The sequence below is a fragment of the Toxorhynchites rutilus genome, chromosome 3, assembly GCF_029784135.1.
Source record: "Toxorhynchites rutilus septentrionalis strain SRP chromosome 3, ASM2978413v1, whole genome shotgun sequence".
NCBI classification, from domain to species: Eukaryota; Metazoa; Arthropoda; class Insecta; order Diptera; family Culicidae; genus Toxorhynchites; species Toxorhynchites rutilus.
In genome coordinates this window covers 214,461,342-214,477,610 of record NC_073746.1, presented here as the reverse complement: position 1 = coordinate 214,477,610, position 16,269 = coordinate 214,461,342, and the positions used below count along the sequence as shown (strand labels likewise).

General features: G+C 39.2%; 2 protein-coding genes across 2 annotated transcripts; both read right to left on the bottom strand.

Moving 5' to 3' along the window:
- Positions 1 to 5,144: 5,144 nt before the first annotated feature.
- Positions 5,145 to 6,318, bottom strand: LOC129777837 (lipid droplet-associated hydrolase). The gene is made up of 2 exons (XM_055784380.1): positions 6,019 to 6,318; positions 5,145 to 5,964 (listed from the first exon to the last, which is right to left on the bottom strand). The coding sequence occupies exons 1-2, from the start codon at positions 6,215 to 6,217 to the stop codon at positions 5,234 to 5,236; spliced, it is 930 nt and encodes a 309-aa protein (XP_055640355.1). The 5' UTR covers positions 6,218 to 6,318; the 3' UTR covers positions 5,145 to 5,233.
- Positions 6,319 to 7,610: 1,292 nt separating this feature from the next.
- On the bottom strand, positions 7,611 to 9,064 carry LOC129778508 (uncharacterized). Its single transcript, XM_055785440.1, has 2 exons — positions 7,883 to 9,064; positions 7,611 to 7,785 (listed from the first exon to the last, which is right to left on the bottom strand). The coding sequence occupies exons 1-2, from the start codon at positions 9,062 to 9,064 to the stop codon at positions 7,744 to 7,746; spliced, it is 1,224 nt and encodes a 407-aa protein (XP_055641415.1). The 3' UTR covers positions 7,611 to 7,743.
- Positions 9,065 to 16,269: the final 7,205 nt, after the last annotated feature.

Here is a 16,269-nt window from a genome sequence, read left to right as displayed (position 1 = left end):
TGTTTTACAGATATGTCTGTAAATTTACAAACATATTTGTAAATCTGGCATCTCTGGTGGTCTGAGAATTTATTGCAAGAAATCGCTTGAAAGCATGCATGAATTTGTTTGAAAATGAAGTGAATTGAGTCCGCACCGATTAGGTCAATACAATTCACTTCGTTTTCACCAAGGAAAGTGAAGTGGAAGGTAAAACGTAATGTCAGAATTGCCGTTCGGACGTATCCCGTAAGTTTGAATTTATTTACATAGATGGTATCCAGCAACACTAAACATTGACTACAGTTTCACCGGAACGGTTGATTGTCGTTATGAACCAGCACAAAAAACAAAGCTGCAAATTATGCGCCAGTGGCGGTACCACGATCAAAGCATTCCCTGAATAAATCATATCACATTAGCCAAGCCAGCTGGCGGAAGCATATGCATAAAGGTTACTAGGTTACTATTTGCAACGACAACTGTTTATTTATTATACTGCTTCAAATACCTTCGACGAAATCAAATGTAACCATACCAACGCAAGTAATAACATAGACAAATCCAAACTTTTCGTCTTGCCATTCCTCATACGTCTTTTCTAAATAGTGTAAATTACGAGCCACCTGTTAACTCCACCATCTTGGTTTTCACCGTGAAGTGACGTTCGTTATCAGGCCCAAATAATCATATAGTTTGCACTCTCTAAGGCGGCTCGCACACCGGAGCAACAAGCAACTAGCAAGCTGCAATACGCATTATGCATCAGGCAACATATTTGTTGTTCTTCGCATACCAGAGCAATAATAACGCCTGACATTATGCAAAAAATCTACTTAATGTCGAAACTTGTCAAATTATGGGCGATAAGTTGCTCTTCAACCGACACGTCGTGTTGCCAGCGATATGTGTTGCTCTGTAAAGGCGATAGCAATACCGTATTGTGTCGGTGTGCGAGATCACCAAAAATCAAATGGAAAAATGCATTGGCGATAATATTGCTTATTGCATGTTGATAGTTGCTAGTTGTTTATTGCTCCGGTGTGCGAGCCGCCTAAGACTTAAGAATCAGGATCTGCTACATTGGTTGAATATGAATCATTCACTATCCGTATGATCCTGCTGTTTCATGATGTATGGAGAGGTTCGATATGTATATGTTAGAAGCAAAGAGGAAAATAAACTTCCTGCACCGAAAGCGTGCATGTCGGTTTTACTTGCGTGCTGGTGTACCATAAAAAATGATTTCTGTAAAATCATATTTGATCGAACGAAAGCGATTTTTTCAGTGAATGGATCAATTGCCAAACACTGCATATGAGCCTTAATAAAAATATATATTTTGCAAAAAATAATTCGGTTCGTGCTTGTCTCCCTCTGTTTCGGAAAGGATTTGATACGGGCTCGACTGTGTTTTGCAGTAGGTAATTTTTTTTCGCAAAGTAATACTAGATAGGGGAACTGTCGAGCCGCAAGCTCAGATCGAACAACCGAACAAACATCTGCAGCCTAATTTGACCAGGAATGAATGGGTCGGCGCAGATACGGATTTCCTAGCAGGGAGACATGGGATCTGCCTAACTTCTTGACCACTATGATAAGCTGAGGCTGATATCGGTGACGATGGACTGTCTAGCATATATCCAATAACTCCCTGTGAATCACACCATGACGATACCAAAATACGCCTAACAGCTCAACTCTCTCTCTGTCTCTGTGATATACTCGAGTCTGTCTTAAATGACGATCACCTCGATCACAAGTGGACTGTATCCCTTCTTTCTAGATGGTTGCTGGCTCTCCGGTGGAATCAGGATGATGTTCTGCTGATATAAAACTAGCTAATGGTTTTGACTTTTGTACAACTTACATTAACACGGTCACATTTCCAAAACTTTTCAGCTTAGCTCGGGAAGCATACATACATGTCAGGACATGTTGGGGCGCGAACAGGATGCAACTAATTGGTGGTTTAACTTAAAGGGAGACCTCACTCTAGAAGGTCGAAAAATAACAGAGTTTTGTGATTTTTTTTCCAACGTTGGATTAAAGTTCGGTATTGGGACATTTTAGTAATTTGTTAAGGTATATTTGAAGACGTTTTGACGTAGGACTACGTCTAACCGGAAGATATAGGGGGTGAAATGGAAATCTAGGCACTGAACAAGTAGGAAAAAATGCAAGATTTGGAACGCTTATAACTCGAGCATTTCTCAATAGATCGGAAAGGTTTTTGCATCAATTGATAGGTAATATATCTACGCATCTATCATAACGAATAACATTTCATTTTTCTTGAGATAAATAATTGAATAATTGTGAAATATCAAGCATTGTCAAAATGCACTATGTGCCCATTTTTGATTGGTCCATTTTGTGCTCCTCAAATCGTACCGACCAAAACGGGCAACCAGAGCAGCAGCGAAATAGAATGAAGCACGATTGGAAAGGAAAAAGAAAAAATTAACGAAACATTGGTCGCAGTCTCACACATGCGTAACTCTCGAGCCAGCCAGTCAGCTTAAAAATCCCCGCTCCGCTGCCGTAACGATCATTCTCATTCAAACCGTACACCACATCGTTTCGTATCACATCACATTAACAAACCAACACAAGAAGCCATGTCTGGACATGGTAAAGGAGGAAAAGTGAAGGGAAAGCGTGTTGATCTGGAGTTCCCCGCAAGGGTAGCTAGGCCGAGCGCGTTAGTACCAGTGCACCAGTCCACCTAGCCGGCGTTATATAGTTTCGGCCACCGAAGTGATCGAGTTAGCTGGCAAAGCTGCTCGCGACGATAAGAAAACCCGCATTCGGAACAAAACACATTCGGTTCGGTGGACATCAAGACAACAACAGGCAGTTGCAGCGAGTGGCGAGTGGCAAACGCAATCGCAAAACGGCATCAGGTAGCAGAAAAAAAAAGTTTGTTCTTTACACAAACTGCTTTGGTGGCAAATCCAGAACAAGGCGGCATCGAGGGCGTTCGAAATGGTTTTTTTCAAAACCACGAGTACTAAGTTTTCTAAATTGGAACCATTCCATAAAACAAGGCGCTTTTCAGGGCCATTAAACCATCAAAAAAAGAGTTTAGGAAATACAGTTCAATGCTTTCTAAAACAATATCCAAAATAATAATAAAACACAAATTGATTTTTTTATAATTTGTTTACCAGGATATGATGAGTATGTAATGATGAGTATGTAAATTTGGCAGTTGTTCTGAGCTTATTGATTTTCACCAATTCTAAAATTGCTTCTAGATTGAAATTACAGTAATTTACACTTATCTCGACATTTAGCTAATTGGACGAACCTGTAATGCGACATATTTAGTTGGACATTTTTGTTAACATAGAGTTCGGGGTCCAAATTATGACCCCACATTGAAAGTCGACACTGTACCACTGTCATCGCAAATGTTCAATTACAGGTGTGAAAGCTGTGGCGATTGGCAAATGCAATCGCTAAACATAAAGGTTTAGCCGAACAAGATGGGGATATCGAGTGATAACAAAACAATAAACTCTTTAGATTGAAGATAATTTTGTGATCCTGAAAAGGACCCTTTTTAGCCTGCATGTGAATCCAACGAGCGAACAAATCGTAATGAATGTATTTTTTTGCCATCGCTCTCTTTTAACGCTCATTCGTTCGTCTCGTTGGACTCGCCCCTCTGGCTGAGTCTGCCGATTTGTCTCTATCCTGTGAGTGTGTACCGCTAGAGTATAAAACACGCGGACCCCAAAAAAATATCTTATTTTCTTTCAAACCGTAAACCCGTGTGGTTGTACGGCATCGGCATCCTGGACGTAACAAAGGAGGACAAGTTAAGGGAAAGGCAAAGTCTCACTCGAACCGTGCAGGTCTCCAGTTCCCTGTTGGTCGCATTCACTGATTGCTCCGCAAGGGTAACTAGGCCGAACGGATTGGTGCCGGAGCACCAGTATACCTAACAGCAATTATAGAGTATATAGAGGCCGTCGGAGTGCTCGAGTTGGCTTGCAAAGCTGCTCACGACAATCAGAAAACCCGCATCAAAAACAAAGCAGCTTCGGTTCGGCGCTCATCAAGGCAACAATTAGTTTCAGTGAGTGGCAAAGTGTTTCTCCGGCACGTCGCATTAAATGTAATTTACTGAACAACATGTCACAAGCTGGATGGGAAGAAATTTTCCAACTGTGAAAGCTGTGGCGAGTGGCAAACGCAATAGCTAAACAGAAAGGTTTAACCGAACAAGATGGGAATATCGAGTGATAACAAAAACACAACACCAAAGGTTCTTTTCAGAACCATCAACATGTTCATAAAGAGTAAACAGTAAACTAATCCATTATTCAGGTAGATAGGTAGGTATTCACGTAGGAGAAGAAAATAAAACAATATATTTAAAATATATATTTAACAAAAGCTGTCCCCTTTGTATAGTCCTACGTCACTCCGGTTATGTCCCCGACATTACCCACCCGTCTTTTTTTGAAAAAGACAAGATGTTAAACATTTTCGCGCCGCATCGCTTTGCTTTGCGCTTCGGTAAAACTTTTTGAGCTCGTTATTATGGAACCGCACGTTAGCACTGGCCAATAAGAGTGCTGAAAGGAGAAATTGATGCCCCGAATATCCTCGCCGAAATCAATTTCTATGTACCAGAGAGAAGACTGCGACAGCGAGATTTCTTACAGCTTGGTACACGAAATGTAGAATATGCACAACATGAACCAATTCGATATATGTGCAATATTTTTAATGGCAATTTTGAGCTATTTGATTTTTATTTGACTACTAAGACGTTCCAACAACGACTCTATTCAAGACGATAACTGTTTGTTAGTATTGTTCATTGTGGGAAATTTTGTTCGTAGAGTATAAGAATTGAAATGATCAATAAGACAAAAAAGTCAGTTGCAGAAATATTAGAAAAATAAAATGTAACTTGGCGCCGTCATTTGAAGAAATATTAAAAAAATAAAATGTAAAAAATTTAAATCATTCATCATTTCGAAATTAAATAAAGCAGAGCATATCTTATTCTTCACTCACAGTGATATTACTCGAACCCTAGAATCTCAGAACAGACATTTTAAAAATTCACATTCGAAAATCAATATAACATGCGCTGGACTAATCAATATGGAGAATAATAGTAGAAAAAGATCAGATTGTTACGTTTACAGTATTTCGACTTTATTTTGTTTGACAAAAGACTGGAATAATTAGAAATGTTACGTAAAATTCTTTAGAATTTTATCCTTTTGATTCATACAACTCTATGCTTTAAGATCCATTCACTAACCATAAATCCCATTTGCTCAGATGAACGTAACACAAATGCATGATCGATTTTTCGCGTGCAAATTTCAGCATCGACACCGTGGATTCGACTCTTTAGCTCGTTACAATACTTCACAGGAACCCACCCATCTGTAGTGCCATAATAAAATTTGAGTCTATCCTTATTTTGCAGAATTATGTCAGAATCGAGCTCTCTCACTTTCTCCATTTCATCCAATGCCATGAACCAAACTTTATCAATAACGGATGGGTTTGTATATTTTAGCGCTGTTCCCAGATAGAATTTTGGTATCCCCGAAAGTAGAAAATATATGTATATTATCCAAATTTTTAGGAAGTTTGGCAATAAATCAATACAGCGATAGAACAATCGAACTATAAAATAAATAGGTTTTACACATTTGGTCAACATAAAACCATTTCTCGAATCAGCCATCCGTTCAATGGTAGGAAATAGAAAATAGCAGTGCTGAATTCGATCGCTGATGTCAGGTATTTTCAGCAATTCCAATGCAAGATAGCAACCAATGGAATGTCCAATGAGATGAATTCTCACATCTGATGGTACGTATTTCCGTATAAACTCCACCTTATGATGTAATTGTCCCTCTAAATTGTATAAATTACTGTTATTCTCGAGGGTAGGAATGCTTTTGGTATACTGAGTTTTCTTCGCCTCATCGTGACCAGCGTGGCCTAGAATTATTAGAATATTATGAGTATGCAAGATAAAGTACCAAATCGTATTACCGATGATCCATACTGGCATTTCTTTACCCAGACATTCGTAAACGGTGGACAAGAATTTGGTGTAAAATCCCGGTAGACCCGGGTTTCCTGTTATGCATATCACGATTTCTTTGTGTTCTCCCAGAGATTCTTCGACCCATTTGCCCCACGTCAGAATATGAGTGGGAATTTTCGCTATAACCGGATATGATTCCTGCATCCTAAAACGAAAAGCTTAAAAGTTACGAACGGTAAACAAGTGTTCACTATATTCAACAATTCACGAATTGTCTTTTTTCGCCTTATCAGTAGCAATCTACACTCATAGAAATAACTAGTCAATATGATTATATAATTGAGGAAATGTGCATAATTTCAATATGTTGCAAATAAGGCTGTGTTTCCATGACTATTCTGTACATCATAACGAAGATACTTGTGCTTTGATTATTTATTTATTTGAAATATACCATTCATATATCATTCATATTTCAAAACAAAAAATAACCGGGCAAACGCAATTGACGAATTTACGTTGGATTTACAACCAGATGGCGCCGCGAGTAAAATGAGGATGTTTTGTTTTTTTTGGTATGAAATTCGTTCAAATTTTCTAGACAAATCAGAATTTATCTTCAAATTTCCCGGTTTCATTATTCTTTCCACTCTGAAAATGTTAGAAAATCATCATTTTACAATGTTCTCTGTATATTACGAGGAATGGCTTGTTATAAGTATTGTAACTTTAATTTTTTTCAACTAAGTAAACTATGAATAAGGTGTTTTGCGCTAAAAATACTGCAAATCCTTCTCATATCGGCCCCTATATAATCAATGATTTCAGCCAATTTGCTATGATATCGTTTCCATCGCAATTAACCATAGTATCAATAACCGGTATGCATCATCAAACTTAACATTTTAGAAGATTATCTATGACTTTGGTCAAATCGCGTGTTGAAACCATCGTAAATATACAAAACTCCAACTTTCTTACCATATACTGACAACATTCAATGGCTGAAATGAATCTAAATTGAAATAAAATGAATAATCACCACCGAATCTTGCTTTTCAGTGCGTAAAATAAACAAACACCCTCACTTTTGTGGTTCTGAGCTCTAATGTAGATGTCGCATGAGTTGATTCAGCTTTGCGTAAATTCGTCAATTGACGATCTAACGTACAAATCTACACCTAGGCGCCGTTGCGGTGAAAGTGATGATGGTTTTAAATTTTGCCATGTGAGCTTATGGAAGGTTTGTAGTTCTTTCCATAAATTACACTTATGGGAATCGTGATATGCAAACACTTTTAAAAACTAACTACTTTCAACAATTTATTCACTTATCACTAATCACACGGCATCACCGGTGCTCCACAAGAACTGCACAGCGAAAAAGAGGGCGAGCCATGCGCTCGCGGCCCTCTTATGACTGCATACTGCTGACGCTGCACGCTCCACGTTGTCGACCGTAGGTTGGCGGACCCGAGTGGCGTGATGTACCAAACGGTTCCGTAACGGCTTCCCCCTTAGCTGAAAGACGTCCTCGGCTTTCGTCTACTGCTGAAGTATCAGCGGTACCTCTCTGGACTCGGGATGGGCCTCGGTTGATGCGATGGTATCCTGTTCGATGACTTCTGGTTTGCTGTTGGTAAGGAGTGTCTTCCAGGCGGCGAATTTCAAAACGATGATTATGGATGAACCCAGTATGCAGATTAGTAAAGTTGATGAGATTACGGATGCTATCCATCCCAGGAAATGAAGTTTCCAATGGAGGTTTTCGGCTGTCAGGTTAAGGTGTGTGATATGGTTACGCTGTTCCATATGTAACTCCTGTAAATGTTCCAACGGAATGTGGTTAAACAGTTTGGTTGGATTTACCTTCAATCCCGTGGTAGGTATGAACGGCTGTATCTCCATGTTTGTGTTGACATATTCCTCGTCATCCAATTTCAGTGTACAGTTTGAGTATTGGATTAGGAACGACCCCTGTAGAGTGCGTTGGGTGACTGAACAGTTTGACGAAAGTGTTACATTGATTGCATTGACGACTATATTGCCATCATTGATTTTCCGAATAGTTTTGTTTCCGTAGGTGCGTTCTATGGGACACTCTGCTGTATTTCCGGAGACCAATTGTTGCATACAACCCGTCAAAGGTTCTAGATCCGTTGAGGAACATATAAACATGGCGTTGGCTTTGGAACAAGCGCTTTTTAACATGAATGATTTCTGTCCTTTCAAATAAAACTGTGTTTGTAGGTGGACTCTGTGGTGATCTACAATGACTGGTTCAATGAAGTTGAGGGTGTACTGTACATTTTTGATCCTGGGTATCTTCAGTATGTACATGAAAATTTCGTTGTTTAATACTGCGTAGGCATTGGCAGTACTAAGTATGCTATCGACCGAGTTAAGCCCGAAACCGTCATTAATGAGGGAATGATGAATGGTTTCCAATTCGTCGAGGTGAATGATGCGGCTGCTTGGGATACTCCGTCTCGCTAGTGTGATCGCCTCTTCGATTATGTCTAAGTAGTATAATAGCTCATCAATTTTGAATATTAATTCTAATACATCAAAGCCCTCTAAGGAATGTATTACATTTTCCTCATTTTCCAGTATGACGTTAATTGCTTTTGTAATGTTGCTCATTCGTGAATCGAAAGCACTATTGATTCTTATTTGCTTGTTATTCTCGCTAATTAATGAATTTAATGACGAATTTATAATCTTAAGGTCGTCTGCATCAGGGCTTCCCGATACGTATTTCCAGGCCTTTCCGAGAGATTCCCATCGTTTTCTCCTACGTAGTGGTTTTATTCGGTTGTAACTCAAGTTTATTTTGTCTAATTTTGCTTTAACTATTGACTTAAAAGGCGTTTGATTCGACAATCTCTCCATAGAAACGGCGTTAAAGTTTTCTACAATTGTTCCAATTGAGGTCAAGTTTATGGGGTGCACAATTCGCAGAGAACTAGTGCTTATTTTAGCGGGTCCTAACGGAACTATAATGATCGGACTCTGATCCAGGGTATGAATTCTCAAGTTTGAAGTGGCCATCCCCACCAGCGTAAGGAGCCACAGTATTCTGCAAGAAAATATAAAGTGTTGTTTTAGTTAGCTCTTTTCATATCTAATTTGTGAATTTTGATAGCCTTTTCATCTGTTACAGTTTTGCTGGTTTGACTTTGGATTTTAATTGGCCTAAATCTATTGGTGTAAGGGGTCGGCTTTCCTTTCCCTTTAACTAAAGCTTCACTGATGGTGAGGTTTTCATATTCTTTATTGTTTTGACTTTCATTTTTCTGATTGTGTGTCCTCGCTTCTAACGCAATATTTTCCCTGGCAGTTAGTATTATTTTTGCTTTCTGTGTATTTATATCCTCCGGGTTCAATGAATGAGAATTTCCAAAAATTATATCCCTAGGTCTTAATTTCGTAGTTGAATGTTTGGTATCGTTATATAGGGCAGTTACTATGGAGAGCCCTTCGTATAAGGTTAGTTCTTCAAGTTTTCTCCTGTTTGACATGTACATTTCTAAAAGCGTGTTGTGGTATCTCTCGACAATGCCATTGCTGTTACTAGTACTGGCAAAGTGTATATCAATATTTTGATTTTGGAGAAAGGTTTTGAATTTTGAGCTTCTGAAAGATGTGGCTTGATCACATGTTATAGTTTTTGGTAGGCCGAAAATTTTAAAGTATTTTGTAATTACTTCGATCAGCTCATCCGCCGTTTCATTCTGGATTTTGAAAATTTGGGCAAATTTGGAAAATGCGTCAACAAGGGTAAGGAATTTTTCACCCTCCTTGACGTATACGTCAATGAAAATGTTCTCTAATGGTTTGTCATATGCTCTTCGAGTTATTGGAATTTTGAAGGGACGTCGTTCGTATTTCGCGAACTTGCAGTCCTCACAATTTTTTGCGAATGATTTGATCTTCGTAATCATATCGGGGAAGAAAACTGACTGACGAATCTCCTCGTATGTGAGCTTCCAACTTCTGTGGTTAAAATTATGGCTCTTACGAATAAATTCCTCTTGATCAGTTTTAGAAATAAGATCAGGGAGTTTTAGATTGCAAAATTGTACTTTCATGCCTTTGAATTGATCTTTCATTATTTTAGAACACAATTGTGCAATCTCTAGGGGAGCGAATATACCATTGGATATGGTCGGGGAAAGATAACTTTTAAGAATGTTTCGGATTTCATCTTCGGAATATTCTCCACGGTTGAAAGTATGCCTGCTGTAACCTGAAAATATAGAATAAAATATGTGAGCCGATTTTCTAGGATCGTTTGACACATTAATTATCAGCTGATTCCTAAACTTGTTAATTATTTCTGGTCCATATATCGGGTCATTTTCATAAAGCTCGTTTTGCAAAACGGTTTGAATATTTAGTTCAGATTCGTCAGCTCGTGGTATCCGGGATAAACCATCGGCCACTACATTTTGTTTTCCTTTTTTGTAAACCAACTGGAAATCGAATTGCTCCAGGTATAGCCGTTGGCGAGTCACTCGTCCTGTAGCATCTGTTAACTTGATTTCCTTAGTAAGAGGCTCATGATCTGTGTATATGGTAAACTGCCTACCATACAGATATGGCCGGAACTTTTTAGCTGCAAAATAGATAGCTAACAGTTCCTTGGCGGTGGCAGAATATTTCTCTTCCGCCTTTGTCAATGTTCTTGATAGATAGGCAATGGGTTTTTCACCTCCATTCACTATCTGTGTGAGGACCGCCCCGATCGCAAAGTTTGACGCGTCCGTAGTCAAAACGAACGGCTCGTCAAAATTGGGGTAGTGCAATAAGAGATCCGAACTCATTATATTTTTCAATTCAGTAAAGGCTTTTTCATATTCCGGAGTAATTTCTATGGATTTGGTTTTTCCACGAAGCACACTTGTCATCGGCTTTGCGATTTTAGCAAAGTCGGGAATGAATCTTCTATAGTATGAAATTGTTCCAAGGAAGGATTTTAGTTCCTTCGGGGTTTTCGGAAGAGGCCAGTTTTTCACTGCTTCAACCTTCTTGGGATTAGGTTTAACCCCTTCCGTAGTAACCACGTGACCGAGGAATTCAACTTCTTTACGAAGGAATTCCGACTTGTCACACTGAACTCTATGGTTTGCTTCCTTTAGAGTTTTTAAAACCTTTTGAATGTCTTTCATGTGCTCTTCCAAAGAGCTGGAAAAAATTATGATGTCGTCCATATAGACGAAACATCTAATACCTAAATGTTTCCGTAATACCGAATCCATCAGGCGTTGGAATGTTGCGGGCGCATTCTTCAATCCGAACGGCATCCGCACAAATTCGTATTTCCCATGATCGACGTTAAACGCCGTTTTTGGGATGTCAGCTGGGTCTACCTCTATTTGGTGGAACCCGCTGGCCAGGTCGAGCACAGAGAAATACTGCGCATTTCCTAGACGATCCAAAATTTCGCTGATTTCCGGTATTGGATACCGATCAGACGGTGTGATTTTATTTAATTTTCTGTAATCTACCACTATGCGGTACTTTTTCGCACCTGAGTTGTCGACCTTCTTAGGTACGACCCAAATAGGAGAAGTCCAGGCAGATGAAGACTCTCTAATAATGCCTGTATCCAACATCTTTTGGATTTGTTCACTCACTATTTCTCTTAGATGGTACGGATATTTATATGTCTTTTGGTGTATTGGCTTGTTATCGGTGGTCTCTATTCTATGCTTTACTTGATGTGTAAAGGCAAGTTTTTGACCTTCCTGGAAGAAGATGCTTTTGAATGGCTGTAAGGTCTTTGCAAGAAGTTTGACCTCCCCTTTATTTAGATGATCCGCAGGGAAATTCAAATTCTCTTTTGGATTATCGGTTTTTATAAGAAAGTCTTTATTTTCGAATGGTTTCGACAATATAGGCTTCGGTAGGCCTTTTGAATGTATATGAACCATCGCACTATTATTCTTTGCCAAGTAAAGTCCCGGTTGGACTGAAACATTTGCAGTAATGTTAAGCTCATCTTCGATTAGAAACGTTCCATCTTGTAAAGTTGGAATTTTCATGAAAGTTTCGAAATTTTCGTGAAAATTCATGGAAGAAGGGAAATACCGGTAAAATTGGTACGTAGATTTCCCAATAATCAACTCGTGTTTATCTGTATTGATCACGGCTTTCAAGGCTGCTAAGTTTTCGTACCCTATGAGCCCGTCAAAAAATTTATGAAATTTAAACACATGAAATGGTAGTGCTCTGTTGACATCTTTCGGAAAAAGATTCGCGTGCACCACTTTATCCAAAATAAATTTTCCATTTTTGTTCGTGACGATGGCTGGCTGATCAGTCACTTTTGCGTTTGCCACATGTTCTGGATTCATATACGATTTGTTCGCACCTGTGTCTATCAAGAATTTTAAGATTCCCTTGTTAGATCGGTAGCGAATGTAAGGAATGAAATTGTTCAAGTTATTGTCTGGTCTTCCTCTCCTCTGTGAAAATTTACTTCGCGTGTATTTTGCACTTCGCACTCGGTCGCGTTATTGTCATCATCGTCATCATCATCATCACTATCCACGTCAACCTCGTTGGTGTTATGTTCCACGCGCGGTTTAAATTGCTGAATCGGTCGTTTGAATGCAGTTTTTGCGTTCGTTTCTTTGGCATATGCTCTGTAAGAGCTGTTGCTGTTGTTGTTATTATTATAGCCACCAGAACCACTGCTACTAGGGTTACTGTGCTGTTTGAAAATTTGTTTTGCGGGTTTCGTTCTACTTTCCGCGTTTTGATTAGTGCATACAGCCTGGTATGCCTCTTCTAAAGATTTTGGTTTCGATTACCTGATAATGGAGGCCAGGGGCTCTCCGATGTTGTCCAAATATCGTGTGATTGTTATCACATCAACTACCTCTCGAGCCGATAACGGGTTCGAGGATAGATTGGCTTTTAGCCTAGTGTTAATTTCTTTGATTTCATTAAAGAATCTCAAATGATTCTTATCTCCTTTCTTCAAATGGAACATCGCCGACAAATTAGTGGCGAAGTCCTTCTGGTCCCCATATTGTTCGATGAGAACCGATTTGATACCGTGAATGGTATCGGGATCACCATTTGCGCATAATATCACGCGAGCGTCCCCTTTGATTTTATTTTTTATTGCCCGCAAATATATCGAGCTAAGCGAGTCGGGTTGCCCGTTCTCGCCTTTTATTTTAAACATTTCGTAAAGCTCGTTGACTTCCTTGAGCCAACTTGCCAATTCCTTTTTATTTCCGGAAAATTCCGACATATTTTTAATAGGGTCGGGGATGGCATATTTGTTGCCCTCCCTGGCCACTACCAATGCTCGGAGCTGTTCAAGCTCTGTTTTGAGTGCTTCAAGTTCACTGGCTCTTGTTTCCGGCATGATTGATAATAGAGTTTTAGATGTTGAAAAGTAATTCACTTACGGTTGTGTTTGCAGCACCCGGGTGATCCTTCGACGGCTGGTTACTCGTGCGGCGGGATCTTCCACTATTTTAACACCTCACGATCCCACTTCTGACACCACTTATGGGAATCGTGATATGCAAACACTTTTAAAAACTAACTACTTTCAACAATTTATTCACTTATCACTAATCACACGGCACCACCGGTGCTCCACAAGAACTGCACAGCGAAAAAGAGGGCGAGCCATGCGCTCGCGGCCCTCTTATGACTGCATACTGCTGACGCTGCACGCTCCACGTTGTCGACCGTAGGTTGGCGGACCCGAGTGGCGTGATGTACCAAACGGTTCCGTAACGTACAATGTTATAATCATAAAAGATTATTTGATTACGATGAGTTTTTAAGAAATTTAATTCTGCGCATTTTTATATATAACATGTTATTTTCTTATCTCTTTCAGTAGTGAAAATTGTATAAATATTGACAATGGTTGAATCAAAGACGGAAATTCAAGAGCACCATCAAAAACAAGTAGAAAAATGCATAGTTCTTGCATGTGAGAACTACCTTGGAAAGTCCGGAAGTAAAACATACGTGATTTGTTTTTCAATTTTAGGTTATCTTATCATCATTTTCTTAGTTCAAAAACAGAATCCAGATGTCTCACCGATCGTTTACGTTTTGCGTTCGATCGCCAATTGGCGGATTTTGTTTTTGAACTAAGAAAATGATGCTAATGTAACCTAAAACTCAAAAAACAAATCACGTATATTTTACTTCCGGGCTTTCCAAGGTAGTTCTCACATGCAGGAATCGTACATTTTTCTACTTGTGTTTGATTGTGCTCTCGAATTTCCTCCTTTAATTCAACCATTATCAACATTTTTATAGTATTCACTACTGAAAGAGGTAAATAAATAACATGTTATATATAAAATTGCGCAGAATTAAATTTCTTACAAACTTATCGCAATCGAATAATCTTTTATGATTATAACATTGTAATTTATGGAAAGAAATACAAACCTTCCATAAGCTCACATGGCAAAATTTAAAACCATCATCACTTTCACCGCAACGCCGCCTAGGTGTAGATTTGTACGTTAGATCGCCAATGAAGATAGAAGAGTTTCGAGCGACATAGTGTGCACTGTCATAAAATAGCCAAATAGTGACGTCAGTCGTGTTTATCTTTGATTGCTTACCGCATCCATGTGAAAATGCTGTTTTCAGAAAGTAATTTATCAATTGATAACGTACATTTTTTAGAATTTCCGCTTAATATGAGGCTAATGTGATAACGTGCAGTAGATATTTGTGAAATCACGTCGAAAAATACGGATAAAAGTGATATTTCCATGTGCCATTTTCACTCCCACACGTTCATAGAAACAAACGAAATTTCATTTTTTAACGTTATGAAGTTGATGTTTCGAAGGCTCTCAGCACCGTGTGTATGATGTGAGAGAATAATCGCCGACTAATCAAAATTTCACCGAACATGTTACTGCTTTCGAGAACTAAGCATACCACTGCTCTCTGGATCTAATCGAAATATGCCACGATACTTGTCATTTGTTAAAAAACAAACAGTTGAATGATTTCATGAGAATTTTGGCACAAATCATCAACCAAACTGTCGGCCAGTAAAAGTCTGCAGCAGGGCTCTGCAATAGTCATAGTCAACTGAGGATAGTCAGTTGACTATCTGACTGACTATATTCATAGTCGGTTAGTAATGACTTTTGGCTTCTTCACGCAGTTTCTCCGCCAAAACGACTGAACTGTCAGTCGGGCGTTTAGTCGCTATCTCCCTCTACCGACTCGACTATATCAATTTTGAAGTGACTTCCCCCAAAACGAATTCGTTTTTCTCTTTCTCTCTCCCATGTACATGTGCATGCATCGATGTTTGAGTTCAAGTGGTTTGACATACGCTACAGGTGAGCTAGATTTTTTTGTATCATACACGAAAATTACTTACACGTATAAAATAACGTGCAGTGTGTATGCGCTATTTTGCACGCTCAAGACTAACTAATACTAACGCGAGGACTTTTACTTGATAAATGTCTAAGTTCGTTGGTTTGAGTTCACGACGGGTAGACAATAAACCGTCCATTGATGGGGTAACTTCTTTTTTGCATTAGAAATCATGTTTTCGTTCCTCTTTATACGGACGTAAAAATAATATTGCGTACGCGGGTATGAATTAGTGTCAGGGGGAAATGGAAGTGTGGATTGAAGTCAGTTGAATGAAGAGGCAGATTTGTATTCATTAGCCGAGTCAGCTAAAATAACCACTGACTGGACTAGTTCACCAGTCATCCTCGCTAGTCAACGCTAGTCAATTCATTTTCTAGTCAAGTCACTTTTTGTTGGCGGCGACTGCCGTAGCAGTTCTAGTCGAAGCGAAGCTGCTGAGAGTAGAGTCGGTCCTCATTTTTCGCCTTCGAAGATTTCGGGCCCCGGTCTGCAGTATGCGGCGGCTCTTAGAAGAACAAGGCTTTCGCCTCAGTGTCATTCTCTCGCTTTTTACGACCACTTCACAAATCGAAGGTTTTTCGGTTACACACCGTTTCAATAATTAGTTTTATTGATTTGGTTTGAATTTCAACCAAAACTTTTAAACTGAAATACACAAATTGAGTTATTTGTAAAAGTTTTTTGACAAATGAGAGTCATTCATTATATTGACTTAGGACTACGTCTTACATTAAGGGTACCAAATCAGAAAACAGGTCACGTTTTCATGAGATAAAGTTAACGTTAACCCTTTCGCTACGAGCGTCGTCTATAGACGACATTTGCGCGACGACCTGTGTGTACGAGTGTCGTCTATAGAC